The sequence below is a fragment of the Camelus dromedarius genome, chromosome 21 (genome assembly GCF_036321535.1).
Source record: "Camelus dromedarius isolate mCamDro1 chromosome 21, mCamDro1.pat, whole genome shotgun sequence".
NCBI lineage: Eukaryota > Metazoa > Chordata > Mammalia > Artiodactyla > Camelidae > Camelus > Camelus dromedarius.
In genome coordinates, this window is record NC_087456.1 from 23188239 (window position 1) to 23207029 (window position 18791).

An 18791-nucleotide genomic window follows, 5' to 3' on the forward strand; every position below is an offset into this window, starting at 1 on the left:
ACATTTTTCATTGGTTTCCTTTCCCTGACACATTTTTCCCTCCTTCTTTTGGAGAAATCAACAGAAGCTGTCACATTCACACAGAATCAGCTGAATGCTAACGTCCAGCAAAGCTTTCACACCACTCACCTTATGCTGGCTATGTGCTGCTGCACTGGCTGATGCTGAAAATGGTCAGGCCACGGATGATGCAGGCAGAAGGATGGAGAGGGCTGGAGACAGCACGCAGTCTGATACACAGGCGAATGGTTTGGACAGAGAGATGCAGAGTACTCTGCGTGTGGCTGCATGCAACACGAGGCCAAAGTGGGAGGTGCTGCAGGGCCAGCCTCGGGATGGCACTCTTGGTGACTGTCATGGCCAGTCAAAGGGTGATGGTATGGGCAAGGATGGCAGCACTGGGACAACCTCTGAGGCGTTCTTTGGTCATCTAAAGGCAGAAAGGATGATTTAACTGAGCCATTAACTTGCAGGCATCCATTTGGACTCACTTTTGTTCTTGGTGCTTCTTTGGGTGTGAGCTGCTGGGCTGCAAGGTCTCCATCACAGGGGGTGAGGGGACCAGGGCTGGTAGCACTGGTTGTGATGCTGCCATTGCTCAGAACCACAAAATCATTGTTTCCGTTGCTCATAGCCATGCTCCAATTTCTTGGCCCTAAGAAAAGAAAGGATAGAAAATCATCAGGCTACAGTCCAGCAGGCAATTATATAGAAAAGACAGGAAAAATAATAAAAAAACAGCTCTTTGAATCCTCCCCACTCCCCAAAAAAAGACACCAATGAACTTATTTACAAAACAGAAATAGACATAGAAAACAAACTTATGGTTACTAGTGGGGAAGGGATAAATTGGGAGTTCGAGATTTACAGATACTAACCACTATATATAAAATAGATAAACAACCAGTTTCTACTGTATAGCACAGGGAACTATATTCAATATCTTGCAGTAGCCTATAGTGAAAAAGAATATAAAAAGGAATATATGTATGTACATGTATGACTGAAACATTATGCTGTACACCAGAAACTGACACAACATTGTAAACTGACTATATTTCAACTTAATTAATTAACTTTAAAAAAGGAAAACAGCTCTTTGAAAGCAAGGGTTCTTTCAGGAGTTGGAAAAGTGTTGGGGGAAGGCCGGCAGCACCTGGAAGAGAAGCAGCCAATGCGTTCGGCCCCCTGTTCTTTCCTGCCGGCTACTGCACGTACCTTGAGAACCCTCTCCTATCCTCTTCCTTCCTTCCCGCCCCTCCCCTACTTTCTGTGCCTTTCTTTTCTCCTCATCCGAGCTGTGCAAGTGTCAGTTAAGAATTAGAGCATTTTAGGATGGGGGTGGGGATGGGGAGGAGAGAGAAGATACCACTATCAGCTATAAGTATCAATAATGGTATCAATATTAATACCCAGAGGATACTCATTGTACTAGGATGCAAATTTAGCATTACTGATTTATTTACTTTTTGGACAGAGCTCATCAAACACTCACACACATACACACATTCAGTTATATAAACAGCAGTGCTATAAGAAATGGAAGAATTAATGTGGACATTAAAAATTTTATTTATAAATTGTTTCAGTGAAAAGACAAAGCATTTCTAAACATCAAAACATATATGTAAATCAAGTAGATGTTACTTTTCTCATCAGTTTTATCATCACTTTTGAAAGTGGTCTGTCTGTCAATCCCAACTTCCTTTTACAATGACCATTAAGAAGGATTCTGAAGTGCAGTGAACACAGTTGCTCTCTCCTTCAGTAAATCACTCCTGCGTATAAAGACCCACTATAAAACATTCAAATAATATACTCAGCACAAAGCAATGGTAGTTAAATGGATTATCCAACTAGTAGGAAGCCAGGGTAGATACACTGGTATGAGCCCCAAACTGACCCAGGAGGCACAAACTCTAATCTTCCTTCCGTGACTTTCTGAATATGCCACCACAGCAAGACCTGCTCACTTAAGCTTCTGTTGACTGAAGGACATATCCTCCCTTTTGTTGTGAACAAAAGAAAAAGCTGTATGCAAATATCCTGGAAACAATAAAACATAGCAACTGAAGGCCATCTAAAAAAGGCACTAGACTTCTTAAAATGTTAATTGACATTTAAAATGTTTATTTGTATGGTTCGGTGAAAGAGTCTAGATCATGTAAGAAGCAATCGCTGGAGGAGATAAATGCAGTCATTTCTCAGAATTCAAAACCCTCATTGTACAAACACCCCACAGGAATCACGGAAGGCACATGCTTTCTCTTGCCTCCACCCATGACTCATACCCCCGAGCCTTCTCTTCCGACCTCAGCCGAGCTGCCCGAGCTGATGAGATCTGCTGGGCTGAATGGGGGGGATCAAGACCTCCTCCTGACCCTTCCATCAGGGTAGAAGGAAGACGTTTTCTGGTTTGGGTGTGTTCTTACCATCCTAGATTGGTTAACATCATCTCAGAGAGTCTTTTCTCTAAGTATTAATTCAATCAATCCTACCAACTCCAACCACAGCTGTCGGGTGAGTTATGCTAGTGCAAAGACTCTAACCACAAAAATCCTCCAAGTTTTCACGTGAAACTGAGCTTAACACAGAGTGCCATCAACCTTGAACACCCTTCAATTTGCCCTGAAATCCCCTCTACAGTCTCCAAAATTTCATCTGTTTCCTTATCTTCTAATTGAATCTGCTTTTCCTCAGGAAAAATAATTTTTCTTCTTTGTCACAAGAATTACAACTATCATTGTCTCTCATTTTTATTGCAAATGCATCATTCTGTAGTTACAAAAGAGTTAAATAGATTTTTGCAGGCCAGCCGAGGGACCTAATCACCATTTATAACATTTTTTTCCCCAGCGTGGTTCAAGTGCCAAATAACTGACTTAAAAATGAATTTTGGGAACACAACTTGTTTTGTAACTTGGAGACTTCTTGTTATAAAGTAGGTATGAGTGGACAGTAAGGAATAATTTGAACTCTGACTTTGGCTTGTATTTGAAGTTAAGTCATATGAGCTTTCTACGATTTAGTTTCTTTAATCATAAAATGGCAACAATCAAACTGACTTTATAAATAAGTTGTGAATTATAAATAAAAAATAATAAAAAAGGAAAAATACACAAAAATGTGTTCTAAGAAATGTCTACAGATTAAGTTCAGTGGGTGTGTTTGTGTAAGACCTCAGGTGACCAGGAGAATAGCAAAGTTTCAATCTGAAGTCGAGTTGACCTTTAAGGACACACAGAGAAAGACCTTCTTTCATTAGAACTGAAACAAATGAGAAAAGATTTTGAGAGAACCGGAAAGAAGATGAGATAGAGGAAGATTCAACATCATAAAAAGGAATTATTGTGATAAATGTAAGGCTATGTGATTACAAGTGCAGGGGTAACAGTATTTATGGTGGAAGTTTAAAACATGTTTTGGATCAAACATAATGAACCACTTTAAAAGAGCTATGTTGAAATCACCTGTTTTCCCCAGGGCCATAACACACAGGAACTGCCAAAAGAAAGCTAGTCTTGAGGTGCTGGCTTGAGGTATGATGAGGTCCACAGCCAGATATTTCAGTGTATTTCCTGTTGTTCATGAATATAATATGCCAATATCAATACAACCAAAGCCACTAATCTCACACCCCCTATTTCACTTTTCTACTAGCATTTTCATGTCCTGAGTCCTTTAGCCATTTGGGGACTATGAGTCCTTTGGCCAAGGACAATCTTTTGATTAGATTTTTAAATTAAAGATTTTTTTTTCTTTGAGCCTCACTCAGTTCTTTACATGTATAAACCAGGATACAAATCAATGTCCATCTCATAGGATTATTACGAGAATGTAAAAATGTTTTGAAAACCATAAAGGGATATGTATTTACAATGGAATAATAATTACTATTGCTTGATTGAGTGATGAGAATATACAAAAAATATAGAATGATGTTTCCTAGTTTCAAAGCTCAAATTATGTTTTAAAATGGCATTGGAGATATCTGTAGCTTAGAAGAAATGGCCTGAGTAGGTATGAATTTGAAAGCTGACTCTTACTAGTTACTGACTCTGAGAATCTGGGTCAAGTTACTTACACTCTTAGAGACTCTAAGTCTTGGTTCTTCTTAGAGTTAAATTTGTTTGAAATGCAAATTGGTACAACCTTCTAAGAGAGCAACATGGCACTACTAATCAAAATTTAAAATGCCCTCATCTCTTGACTTACATTTCTATTAGGAGTTTATCCTTTGGATATACTTGAACAATGTGTAAAAATAAGTGTCTGGATAAAGATGTGATTGCACCACTGCTTATAATGGTGAGAAATGAAAACGATCTAAATTATCAATAGGGGACTTAAATTCTGTTATACCCATACACTGGGTATTCTGCACAACAAAAAAGAATGAGTTTGATCAGGATTATTGTTAGGGGAAGAAGTCCAAAGTAAGTCTTTATGTGTGAATAAAACCTAACTGCAGAACAGCCTATATGGTATGAATCTATTTCATTAAAAAAAAAAAAAAGCAGGCGAGACACACATACGTTATCAGTATATACATAAATAATTTCTAGAAGGACACAGGAAAATGCTAACATTGTTTCCTGCTGGAGAGTTGGACTGGGCCATGGAAAAGTAGACAAGAGTTTCACATTTTACTTTTTGTATTGCTTGCAACTTTTACTATAAATGAGTCTTCTTTATAGTAATAAATTTTAATAAAACAACATATAAAGCTTTTAGCACAGTGACTAATAAGAACAAAAGGTAATTATTATTAAAATGCAAAAACAGGTACAAATTTATTTTACCTTAAAGGATAACTAGTCATCTATTTACCGGATGCATTTTAAATTATCTTCCAATATATATCTGCTCTCACACAGTAACACTTTACACAATATATTAAATAATTGGATAAAACAGGAAATCAAAATTGAGTTAAGAAGCAAGAACAGAGAAATACAAACTATTCAGAAAAAGGTTTTCAATATATCTTCTCTCATAGCTTCCAAATTTCTGGAAACATAAATTATTATTTTTTGGACCAAAGCTATCTATGAACCAAAAGCACCATGACTAGTTTTCATAAGCATTAAGCAGACAACACAGAGAAGAAACATAGAGGCACTTAAACCATGTTGAATTGTATAGAGAAAAGTCATCAGAGCTCACGTGATTAGAAGGTTCAAACAATTGTACCCTAGTCTGGTTTGGGACTCAGGAAACTTACACTTACAAGATAAAAGGAGATTACCCTGTTTGAAACACTAAAATTAGTAACTCATTGAAAATGCTATCATATAATCATAGTAGGAACTGTTTGAATATGAAGTTTTATTCATCAACATACTATATACCAAAATTTGTTAATGACACACAATTTACCTCAAAAGATGCATTCAGTCTATTTAGGTGTTCAACATTTACAAAGTGTTATGAACACCTCATAGTAGCTCCTTGAAATTGGAAGTCAGAACTGCTAGTGTGGCCAGAAAACTGTCAAGTTAAAATCTAAATGTAATGTTGAAAGAGAATACACAGGCCTGTTCCAATTACCACAGCAACCACTCAGCAAAGCCATCACTATCCTTAACAAACACAGGGCTCAGATGGCCTGGAGGAACAACATCTTCCTCCCCATCAACAGTTACAATGGTTCACCTCTTAGGTACTGCCAAACACTTTCACACACGTGATCTCACTTGAGCTGATCCCCCTAACAGCCCTCAGAAAAATAGGCATGGCAGGCATGACCACTCCACTGTGCAAAACAAAAAACTGGAGACACAGAGTCTCAACTGGTAAGGCCGGGAAGTCTGCTACCGAGATTTTGAGGGCGTCCTGTGAAACTACAGTCCCCAAGCTCAGATAAAGTATTCTAGAATAACCCTTTGCTTCATCAGATTCATGAACACCAAACTTAACAATAAATGGCAAGTCTGGATCAAAACCAAGATCCTATACTGTAGCCAATCATCTTTTTCAGAAGAGTGCTGCGCCCTTCCCTACCGCTTCACTAGACAAAACACAAAACCCTGATACAGTTGTTTCTCAAACATAAGGATCACTTGGGGATGCTGCTAACACATAGATTCTGATCTAGTCCATTGGGAGTGGGGCAAGAATCTTCCAACAACGTGCCCATACTGTTGGTCCCTGGAACACTCTGTGTAACAAGGCAAAACCACAAACTAGTGGGGAGGCTACAAGAGAATTAGGCCTAAGTAGTGACAAAATGATGCACAATTAAAGCAGAATGGATCAAACAAGTAGGGAAATGATAACAGTTGACAGAGAAATAAAGGCCCATTTTTCTAATTTAGGCAGAGAAAAGTAACATGTTTTACCAGTTAGAGTTTCTAATTGATAACCAAGTTTCATTATGGCTTATTTCATGACTCCTAAACTGCTGTGTGCATAAAAATAACAACCAATCAGATTTTAATCTTTTTGGTGTAATGTATATGGATTGAAGCACCTTGCCCAGTTAACTGGGTGAGACAGTCTTTTTCTCTCAAGTGATACTAGATATTGGAAGATGAACATATAAAGATACCTGAGGTCTTTTTTTTTCACACGAGGTATATAGGCAGTTTGGAAAGTACCTGTATCCATTACACACCAAATCTGTTCTAATATGAAATCGGTCCCCTAAAATTGCTTGATGCTTCTAAAATGGTGGCCTCATTTCTTATCACTGGTACCAAGATGGCCTATTAATACTTAGTGCTACGGCCAGAAAATAAACAGCTTCTCTATATGCACCAGAGAAACTGACAATCATATTTTGGCATCTTCTGTCGTATGAGCTGCTACAGCTGGATGGCAGGACGGCAGCCAGGCTCTGTCTCTAGGAATAGTTTTCCCTTCAAAGGATTATTTAAAAAATTTTTTTTCAAATCATCTTACTATAGATGAAGTATTGTGAGGAAAGCGTTTGACTCAACACCTTCATGAAGATCTTATTAAACCCACTATAGAGAAAACTGAGGGTCAAAAATATTATAGGGATAATCAATCCAAATTCAATCTCAGACCAGCATGTCTCTGAAAGTAAGGCTTTTCTAACAACCTCAGGATGCTTCTAGAGCAATGCCAAGTTCAACTATTTTTTTATAGGACCACTAGAGGCTACTGATATCAAGTTTAGTCTGAAGGTCCACATGAAAAATAGTCCCTGAATTCAATATTCCCCAAGACAGTTTTAAAAGGTACAATTCACCATTTAAGAGTGTCAGAGACATATTTCACTGAATTAAAAGGTGCTATCCACCCATGTATCATATTGTGCAAACCTGAAAAGAGAGGCCATAGATCCATCTTTGCTGTCATGTAGTATTTGGACTATTTCAAAATAAGATAATTGTGACCTGACAGCAAAATCTGTATGTTTAATCAAAGAATCAGGCCCTCTTTAAGCAACTAAAAAGAACAGTCTTAAATAAAGAAATACAATCTTCTCCCCTTCAGAGACAAATTAAATGTTCTTATTTTTCTTTGAGTTCATGAACTTTCTACCATTAAACTCTCCTTCAATAAGAACACTTATAAATGTCTTCATTTAATCACCTATAAGCATTTTATGTGTTGCAAAGAACTCTACAGAAATCAAGTATTATTGCTATCATTCTCCTTAATCATAAACTGCAATAAATTAGAAGCTATTTTCCCAAAGAAACAATATTATACATTTGAAAATCTAATCCACTAAACAAACATTTCATAAGGACCCGCTAGATATTACTATGATTTCCATCACACCATGAGAAAGCAAACTGATCAAGTTCTAGGAAATCTGAAGGTTAAGGATCACTGTTCTTTTACAATAAAACCTCATTGTTGCCTATTAAATTTATATTATTAAGAAAGTAGTTTCAACATATGATAACAAACACCATCTCTGCAAATGAAATATACCTAACATTTTTATATAACCTCTTTTAAATATGATTATGTACAAGATTGATATTGATACAGGCGTCGATAAAGATAAACTACAAATGTTATATGTTTCATTTTTACAAAAATCATTCATATTTATAAACTGCTTAATGATATAGAAGAAAAATTAAAATTGACAGATATAGTTTCCCCCTCCCCAGATTTACAAAACTATATAGATAGATAAGAGTTAAATTACATTAAGACGATATTGTAGTGTACGTGCCACAGCAAGGCTGAAAATCCTGAATTTGGAAAGCGGTCCTATTCCTAGATATGAGTTAGGTTGTCAAAGCAGAGTTTAAACCTATTGGGGTGAGTGATAGGAATTTCAGGGTTGGGGAAACAGTCTCATTTTTCTCGTGTTTAATGTACCTTTGGTAACAGGTCTACGTGGGAAGAGAAATGTGGGTGTAAATAAAGTTGATCTTTGATCTTTTACAGTCTGGGATAAATAATAGTCGATAACACCCTCTTTTTGGCATAAACAGTGATCTTCCTAAGTATATATATTTTAAGAGCACTATCACTGTATTGCAGTCATTAAAGCAGTTTTCAGAGATCTCTTTTCCAAGTTCATCCACCAAAATTATCATTCCATGAAATATTTGCCATTTCTCCCTACAGTTATGTGTTGTGTCCATAAGCATCAATGCCCTTAAAAGAGAGAGAGAGAGTGTTCTTTTATCTCTGAGTTCCTATTTCAGATGAGTTTCAAATTATTAAGCTGCTATAATTTCCTCTAACCCTAAATCTGAAGACTTATCTTCATTTGCACAATAATCTAAGACTATACAAAATAAAACTAGAGTTCTCTATCATCAGAAATGTCAATCACAACACATTGTAAACTGACTATAACTTAATTTTAAAAAAATCTCTTTTTACCTATCAACTTAAAGAAGATTAAGAGAAGATGAAACCCAAAGTTGGCGAGGGAGGGGAAATGAAATGAGTATTTATCTATATTGCCAGTGGAAATAAAAATAAGAATTCTCTTTGTGAAAGCAATTTGGCAATATTTATCAGCAGTCTTAAAAGTATCCCTCTCTTCTGACTCTGTAATTCCAGTTCTGGGAACCTATCCTAAACAATAATAATTCTAAATGCAAACATTTGTCCATGAGAAAGGTCAAATTATTAAAAAATGGAAACAATCTGATATTGATTCAATAAATGATACATCTTAAAAAGAAAAAAAAGAAATGTCAATCAACAGCCTTTCAAAAAAGTTCTAGAAAGTCCTCTGATAAGTCGTTATCTAACCAAAGAACCAGCCGAGACATTCACTTACTCTGTTGCAAGTCTTGAAGGGAACACAATAATTATAACAAATATTCACAAAATTACAAGTCTGTTACAGCAGTTTCAATCCTTTCTGCACATTAGAATCATTTCTGTAATATAAAAAAATTTACAGCCACAAGGCTCTGACCCCAGAGGTTACGATTTAAGGCATACTGTAACGGGGTGTGGACATTAGCATTTTTAAATGCTCCCCAGAGGATTCTAATATTGCAGCTAGGGTTGAGAACCACTGATTTATACTTTATGTAATGAATGCTGATCAATTTATAAGAGCAAGCAACTGCCACTCATAGTATTCAATGCTGGTTCAGAAAACACTGCTTAAAACACATAATGTTCCTGTGTTTTCAAAAACATATGGACCTGGTGGTACTTGGTACTAGATGTGCATTATAGTATCCGGATTATCTTGATGTCCTTTGGGGTTACAATGAAAAGAGATTTCACCTACAGTATTTTTGAAGTTAGAAGGGTGGGGACAAGGGTGCAGCAAAGAGAAATCCTTAATAAGACATTTATTTGAGAGACAACAGTGCAAAATTCATGTGGAACAATGCTGTGGAAATGTAAAACAACCTGTCACATAGCCTCAGTCACTTACGGATCGTTTGAATAAAGTTTAGGATACAGCCAATGTGACTAATGAGTTATTTAACCCTCAAGAAAAAATATGTCCCCAACGTGAAGTCCCAAGCTTCTCTGTTAAAAGAGCATGTTCCCTAAGGTTATGTGCCAAAAAAAGAAGGAAAAGAAGAGAGGAAGGAAGGAAGGAAAGAAGGAAGGAAGGAGGGAGGGAAAGAAAAAGAAAGAAAAGAAAAATAATTCCGATTGCGTTTTAAGCATTTAAAATGTTTCAACTGTAGAGTCAGGCAACTTGCAGACACCAGGCCTGCTACCTAGCCCCAGATCCCCACTAAAAAAGAATTAATTACAAGATGCATTGGTAATGAACAGGACCCTCAGGATGAGATAGGTCTGTCTTTGGCCACAAGATTTCATCTGAAATTATTTTGCCTCAACTAAAATTGCAAAACAAGCAACTTTACAATTGAACAATCTATCTGTATCACTACAGCTCTTCCCCTGGAGAAACAGGATCATATTACTGAGCTTAAGTCATGCTGAACAGATCACAAGCATGTCTAAAGACACCATGAATGTTTAATACTTCACACATCTCAAAACCTCAAAACGTCGCAGCTCAAAGGGAAAAAACTCCACTGAGGTAAATCAAATTAAGACAATTCAATATCCACATATTGTGAGGCAGAAGAATGTGAAGGAATCTTTTAAACGTCTGCCATAAAGCCAAAAACTGAGATCAGTCACCAGAAAGCACTTGAAAGCTGTCTGATTCAGATGGTAATGTGTTGTTTTCTAATACCACACTTGGAATGATCTGAGCTTTCCCCACAAATGCTAAGGATCTGATACCAGGCTCCACTCCCTGCTGTTTTGTGAAGTTTGAGAAGCAGCAAATCAGATTTCCTAGAGCTCCCCAAATGGGTTCTTCCCTGCAGAGTCCAGCAAATAAAGTCTCAAAGGTATCCTTTAGTCTACTGAGCAACCTGGGAAACGTATCTCAAGGCATTTGTATGAGACAGAATTGAAGATACCTTTTTCCTTAAAGGACTCTGAGATTTACCTTAACCTTAGAAAAACATCAAATTTTGATGATTGTTCTTCCTTGAATTGGATCAGTAAAGTAATTCTTAGCAAGAGTCTGGGTTTACCTTTTCATAAATCTTTTCCTATTCCCTACTTAAATTATCACTATAAATGCTTGTGAAGTCTGCTATTGTTTTCTTGCATATATTGGATGAACTGAAACTACATTTACACTGTTCATAAAGATAATTAAATGGCATTTTTCAGTTAGTTAGGCGAATGTCCTTATTTAGCAAGCACATAATAAGCACCTACTGTGTTCCTTGTGAATAATTCTCATCTAATATGTGAGCCTAAAATAAATGAGACTATTTAATAGCGATTAGAATGATGAAAGAATAGAAATTAAGAGAGAAAGAACAAAGGGACACCCTCTTCCCCAACTCTTGCTTTTCAAATATACTTAAATTGCTTTGTTTTTTATTTTTTCCAAAAGACTGAGAGATTGAGCAGTTCATTTGTCTTGATCCTAAACACCCAGTTTTACTTCCTGTGTGAGGATGCGATCTGGAATTGTCAATTTGGGCGGAAGAATTGTAATTTTTTAACAATCGGAAATGTTCAGAGAGTCAGTGTGTCAAGGCTGTCCGTCACCCATACTGAGCTGTAAGAGAGCCTGAAGCACTTGTAACAGCACAAGTTGCAAGCGCTCTGACCCAATCCCAGAAATCAGTCGTTAGAATGGAAGGTAAAGAACTGGTGCACAGCAAGCACTGAAGAGCAGATTTCCCTGATTGCCAAAAAGGGCTGAGTGCTTCAATGTAAACTAAAAAAGACAAGATTAGGTTAAAATGTCAGCTGAATCCATCTTACAATATGTATCATGTCCCAGACTGAGGCAAGGTTCACAGGTATTTTCTAAACTGCTTTGTAAATCATTTCAGACACTTATATATTACATATTTTTTCATCACCAATCCAAATAGTTTACACTCACAATTCTATAATTCAGCTCTAAGATGGAAGCTGTATGAAGCACGGAGGATACATAAATATTCTGCCTTATTTTTGTATACTATACAAACACTGACAAATGAAGTATAATAATCCAATAAAATACTCTAATATTCAAGATTTGGCAATGAAAGCATTCTAAGGTAGTTTATTAAGAGATGTATTAAAAAACATAATGCTAAGGCTATATACTTTGACAGTTTAAAAAGTAGAAATGTGTCAGCAGACATTAAAACCAGTGGGAAGTAGTAAACCCACTGTCTACAAGTGGAACACTCTAGTTTAGAGTTTATTTACATAGTTTAGTGACTTCCCAGCCATCAAAGGCAACTGGAGTTTTCTCAATTATAAATACTATCATCTAAAACAACCCTCTTGTGGGTAAAAAGGACATACTCCTTTTTTTCTTTCGACAGGAATATCTGTTAAAGAAAATTTTAGCAAACTGTAAAGTATGGTTTCCATTTCCTGCATATCACTGAAGCAAGTCATTTGTGGCCAGTCAATAATTTGCATGAAATACCTCAGTTTTTGTGAAATTTTTATCCACTTGGTTTTTTAAAAATTTACACTTTACTACCAAACATACAAATATTTCACAAGTTAAACTAGTTTGAATTTTTCTACCAGTCACACATAAATTATCCATTCTAATTTTAAGCAAAAGTAAATATGGCAAGTACATTCTGATGTCTACTTTAAGTAGTAAATCCAATCATGATATAGTTAATATTGCCATAATTAAAATGAATACCATGCACGCAACATTTAATTGCCTCAAATACAACTTGAGGGTGTATAGTGAGAGGTGCATTTGAAATGAACATTGATAAAAATTAAACTTGCTGTGGAAGCTTAGCCCCTAAGTGGATTATCCTCACACTTCTATTTTTATGAGCTGGAAGATGCTACTATTTCACTATTACAATGTGTAAGTCGCAGAAATGATGAAAGTGATTCCTACATCTAGTTGTCTATCACCTGGTAATGAAAGAAGCATATATTTTCCAAATTCTCTGATACAGATAATGGTTAAAGAAGAATCTCAAAGCATAAAACAGCCAAACGACTTTAAATCTGAGGTTTCTTTCCAACTTCATTTTAAAAAAGCACATTTTAATAAGTCTTCTGAAGAAACAGCTTACCTTACCATGCTAGACTAGAATTCAAAAACCTTCATAAGATTTGAATGCATTCAGATGCCGTTCAAAGTTTGCACTGAAAAAAAAATTGTGTGCTGGAATTTTACATTCCATCTGAGAAGCACAGAGCAAAGTTCAGTTCTTGAATAAATTCTCCCCAAATAACAAATTCAAGCATCCAGAAGCATGAGTAAATGTATTACCTTTCTGTTAAGAGAAGAAACGTCCCTGGCTCAGTTTGGTCTGCAAACGACTGCAGCAGCAACAGCCCAAGAAACTGGCCCCAGAAACGCCGCACAACGGAGAGCGACCAGGGAGTCGCAGGAGCAGCTCCGCGGCGCGGCAGGACAGACTGAGTGACAAGCACATGCAGATTGCTTTGAATTAGGCACGTTAGGGGCTGGGACTTTCCGTGTTTGCTCTCCTATAGGACAGGAGAGTTTTTCTCCTACTTAACTCCTGGGGGCGAGGTCTTAATAATGGTAACAGCTGGCATACAGAGGGGCTTGATCTGAGCACAAGGTCAGCAAGCCAGGATATGAAGGTGACATGTAATTTCTAGCCTTTTCCTGCTTCTACAGGGAAACTGCACGAAGGACTGTTTTTAGTTATAAGTTCCTTTGATCTTCTGGATTTAAAGTTACTTAGTAGATTAAAGCCATGTTAACTGATATTATTTGCGAGCTTGGGCTAACCTAAGTGTTACAGATTCAGTTTTTCTGACACATAGGGCTCCTGCATTTAAACGAACAACAAATAAACACCAGTCCGTGTTTATTTCCAAGTTCCGGGGATTCTTGTGTTCTTTCACAAATGACTCTTGAAACTGCTTTTAGGGCAGAAAGTTCAGAGTCTTTCAAAGAGGCAGAGTCTTCTTTATTAAAAAGGGAAGTATTATTTAAAGCGTTATAAGTATTTCTCTTCAATTTTCCTAAACAAAAACAGTGTGTTAAATAAATCTGACACTGCTTTTTATAAATCTGTGGTCCTGTTGATGCCAGTATTTAAAATTCTACAGCCACAAAAGCACTTTCAAAATTTAAGAAGGTAACACCAAAAGCACAAGAAAAAAAAAATAGATAAAATCGGACTTCATTGAAATAAAAAACTTCTGTACATGAAAGAACTTTCTCAAGAAAGTGAAAAGAAAACCTACAGAAGGGGAGGAAATATTTGCAAACCATATCTCTAAGAGGCTAGTAACCATAATACATAAAAAACTTACAACTCAACAGTAAAAAGACAAATAATCCAATTTTAAAATAGGCAAAGTTTTAGAATAGACATTTTTCCAAAGAAAATATACAAATGGCTAATATGCATATAAACAGATGATCTGCATCACTAATCATCAGGGAAATGCAAATTAAAACCACAGTGAGGTACCACTTGACATCCACTAGGATAGCTATAATCAAAAAAAGAAGGGAAGGAAGGATGGAAGGAGGAAGGGAGGGATGGAGGAAGGCAGGGAGGAAACAAGTGTTGACAAGGACAGGGAGGAACTGGAACCCTCAAACACTGCTGGTGGGAATGTGAAATGGTGCAGCCACTATGGAAAAGCCCAGCAGTTTGTCACAAAATTAAACACAGAGTTACTACAGGACACAGCAATTTCACTCCTAGGCACAGCTCATTATTTGTGGATTCCGTATTTGCCAATTTGCCTACACACTAACATTTATTTGTACCCACAAGATAATCCTCACGATGCTTTCATAGGCATTCAGACGCATGCATGCACAGAGTGGGGAAAAGTTTGCCTTCTCCGAGACACATGTTCCTAGGTGAGGTTGATCAAGGTGACACACTGCCTCCTTGTTTCAGCTCTGACACTGAAGAGAAGTGTTCCTTCTGCAGTCTATTGGGTGCCATGTTTTTCACATTTTTTGTACTTTTTATTGGCAAATTCACTGTTTAAAATGGCCCTGAAGTGTCATGTGTGGTGCTGTCTAGCATTCCTAAGCTAAGAAGGCTGTGATGTGCCTTATGGAGAAAATGCATGTGTTAGAGAAGCTTCATTTAGGCACGAGCTACAGTGCTGTTGGATGTAAGTTCAGTGTTAATGAATCAACAATGTGTATTAGATAAGCTATCTTTAAACAGAAACAAACACAAAACAAGGTCATGTTTTGATGGGATGTCAAAAATGTGACATCCCTAATCCTGTATTTCCCTGCAGAGCAGTGACTCAATATTCATTAATTCAATGTTTGCAGAGACTTTATAGAACATAACTACTATGAATAAGGAAAATCAACTGTATAGACCCAAGAAAATTGAAAACACATGTTCATTAAAAAAACTTGTAAGGAATGTTCATAGCACTGTTATTTACAGCAACCAAGGAATCAACTCAAATGCCCATCAACTGATAAATCAAATGTGGTGCATACGTATGATGGAATACTATTCAGCCATAAAAAGGAATGAAGCACTGATACATGACAATGTGGATGCACCTTGAAAACATTATGCTAAGTGAGAGCCAGACACAAAAGGTCACATATTGTATGACTCCATTTATATGAAATATCCAGAATAGTTAAATTCATAGACAAAAAAGAGATTAGTGGTTGCCAGGGGCTGTGGGGGAACAAAGAACAGGGAGTAACTGATAATAGGTATGAAGTTTCTTTCTTTTGGGGTGATAAAAATGTTCCAGGCTTAGGTAATGGTGACAGTTGCATAACTTTGTGAATACACTAAAGCCCGCTGAATTGTACACTTTAAAATGGTGAATTTTATGGTATGTGGACTATATCTTGATAGAAAAATAAGGAAAGCATAAAATTCTAGTCATGAGACCAATGGTTCTCAAACCTGAGTGTGCATCAGAATCTCCCAGAAGGCTTAGAGGGAGGCAGATCGCTGTGTCTCACCCCCAAAGATTCTGATGCTGAGGGTCTGGCGTGGGGTCTGAGAATCTGCTTTTCTGCAAGTCTCCAGGTGATGTTGATGATGCTCGTCTTAAACCCACATTTTGAGAACCACTGTACTAAAGACAATGTATGGGCTCCTGGAGGGCAGGAAAGGTAACTTTTATCTCTGCTTCTTCTAAGTTTACCTAGAAAAGAGCCAATCTTGGGGGAGGGTGTGAAAGATAGAAAGAGGGAGGGAGGGAAAAGGAGAAGTATTTACTCAAGTAAATCTATTAAAAGATTCAGTCCTGAAATCTTAGGGTGTGCTGGTTTCATACCAGATGTATGCCAAATGCTGTAATACCTTAAAATCCCCCAAAAGGAATTAAAGAATTAAAATGATAACAAAGGTTTTTTTAACATCCCTTGATCATTTCAATAGTACTTTGGCTTAGATTAAAACAACTAATCCCATTTCATTGTGCATGTTGCTGCAAGAAATGCAAACAAAAGTTCTAGAGTTGTGGGTCCCCTAAATTACTTTGAGAAATGTCTTAAATTAGTCAAGGTGTCACAGAAGCCAAAGAGCTGAGCTCTCCAACTCATCAACATGTAAATCCTTATTTACACTTTTACCAAAGTTACTGATTTGTATGCTTAATTGCTTTATTTAAAAATGGGTCTACGTTAAAATACAGTTACAATACAATTTAAAGTACACTTCTGGCATTGTCACATGGAATACATTATTACTTTATAAATAATAATCAGGATTATTTCCAATCGATTCAGGATGTTTCTCAACATATTATTTAGAGTGAAAAGGAAAAGTCTAGTAACCGTGCAAAGTCCTAATGTTCTCTGAAACCAATATCCCTTTTTTTCCTTAGGTCACATTACTTGGTGTCTTTCTTCATTACTAGGGAGACAGAAGGGTATAGGAGTAGGACAGAGAGGCCAGAGCTGGCCGGAGAGGCACAACACTTGGTACTTTTTAAAAACTGAAAAAAAACACCTGCTGGTTAATGAACTCTGTCAAATCTGTCTAAAGTGTAATTCTAGATTTTATTATATTTATTGACATTTAGAATTTCTATCTATTAATTTTTTTCAGGTTATGTATTTTTTTAATTGCGGTATAGTCAATTTACAATGTTATGTCAGTGTCTGGTATACAGTGCAATGTTTGCATCTCTTAATCTTTTTGTGTGTGTTAAATGTCCACATAGCTATGAATGAAGAAACTGTGATCCCAGGTAGATGGAAGTGTACTACTTCAGCAAGATCTTTATTTCAGTATAGTCACGTCAATCGCTTTGTGATTGGAAAGTACAAGTTCAGAAAAAAGTAAATGATAGGAAAGCTTGGCAGATAATATTCTACATTGTGTTTTAGTGTTTCTAGGGAATAGATTGATAGGTACGCACTAAAGACGTCAGCCCAGAATATCATGCTGCTCAAGCCACAGCCAGAACTGGGAATCAGTGGCGTCTTCAAGTGCAGTCTCAGCTCTGCCACTCACTAGCTCTGTAACCTTGAACTAGTCACTTAATCCAGAGGTTAGGGCCTCCTATCTACAAAGTCCATACATTAAAAGGAATGATCTCACAGGTCCCTCCTGACTCTGAATTCAGTTTTTATGAATGTGGAGATCGCTCAAATGGATCAAATAAATTCCAGTTTTACTATTCAAATTTGGATTAAGAAAAAACTATACAGTCAAAGTTGAGTTAGCGAATTTGGAGCAAAGACCACATTGCAGGCAAACTGGAGCAGGAACCAAATAATTGTGGGATGCTGAAATTCCTTTCCATCATGTTGGAAATATGTGCATCCATCTTATATATTCCTCTCACCTGACAATTTACCTTTTTAAACATCTTATAGCTTCTATTTAAATACTACTTCCTGTTGGAAACTCTACCCCCAAAAGCTACAATTCTTACAGATGAAAATTTTATGACCTTGCTCATCTTCCACAGTCTGACATCTAAGGAACCTGCTCTTCACCCTTATGGTGACCTCCAGCTCTGGAGACCTTACCATGTCTTCTTCTAGGTTGACTTGCTTTGTACCTACTTCATACAGATCTTATGGTCAGCAATTACTTACTTTATGAGCCAGCCTTTCAAAGGTCTCCCCTAAACTTTCAGAGGCCTAAACCAAAACCAGACTCTCACCTCTGGAGGGTTCTCTGAGCTGCTGATTTTCATCTCATCTATCACAGATTCTTCAATAAACTAATGCTATTTGCAGCAACATGGATGGAACTGGAGATGGTCATACTAAGTGAAGTAAGCCAGAAAAAGAAAGAAAAATACCATATGATATCAACTTATATGTGGAATCTAGAAAAATGACACAAATGAACTTATTTACAAAACAGAAACAAACTCACAGACATAGAAAACAAACTTATGGTTACCAGGATGGGGAGTGGGGGAGTGGGGGAAGTTGGGAGTTTAGGATTTTCAGATACTAACTACTATATATAAAACAGATAAATAACAAGGTCCTACTGTATAGCACAGGGAACTACATTCAATACCTTGCTGTTTATCTATTATGTACATGGTAGCTGGAAGTTTCAGATTAGTGGATACTAACTTCTTACAATTTTACCATCTAATGGAACTGTTCCTTCAAAAACAAAATTCGGTGGCCCTTTCTCAATACTCATTTTCTTTACATTTCTTCGTTTCCCAACCACACTGGCAACGTTCCTTTCTCCTTGTTCAGTTTTCATTATTCTAACACCCTCTACCTCTTTAATCTCTATTCCATTTTCTTGGCAGATCCTCTGAAATCTCTGATTCTAAATCTTAGGCATGATTCAGAGCTCTGTCCTTTGTCTTTTTTGCTCTATGTTTCCTGCCTATGTCATCACATTCAACTTCTTTTCAAAGTCCCACTTTTGCAACTT

General features: G+C 36.8%; 1 protein-coding gene across 7 annotated transcripts in view; it reads right to left on the reverse strand.

The window, feature by feature from the left end:
• The window catches only part of DISP1 (dispatched RND transporter family member 1), a 174557-nt gene that overhangs the window by 51546 nt on the left and 104220 nt on the right, over positions 1–18791 (reverse strand). For 4 of the 7 annotated variants that reach the window (XM_031438421.2, XM_031438422.2, XM_064477277.1 and 1 more), the window contains one exon: positions 130–655. In XM_031438421.2, the coding sequence (XP_031294281.1) occupies positions 130–638 (509 nt within the window). In that variant the 5' untranslated portion in view covers positions 639–655. Of the gene's footprint in view, positions 1–129; positions 656–13010; positions 13071–13210; positions 13352–18791 lie in introns of those variants that run through there. The other 3 variants (XM_010992814.3, XM_031438426.2, XM_031438423.2) reach the window with 3 other exon arrangements.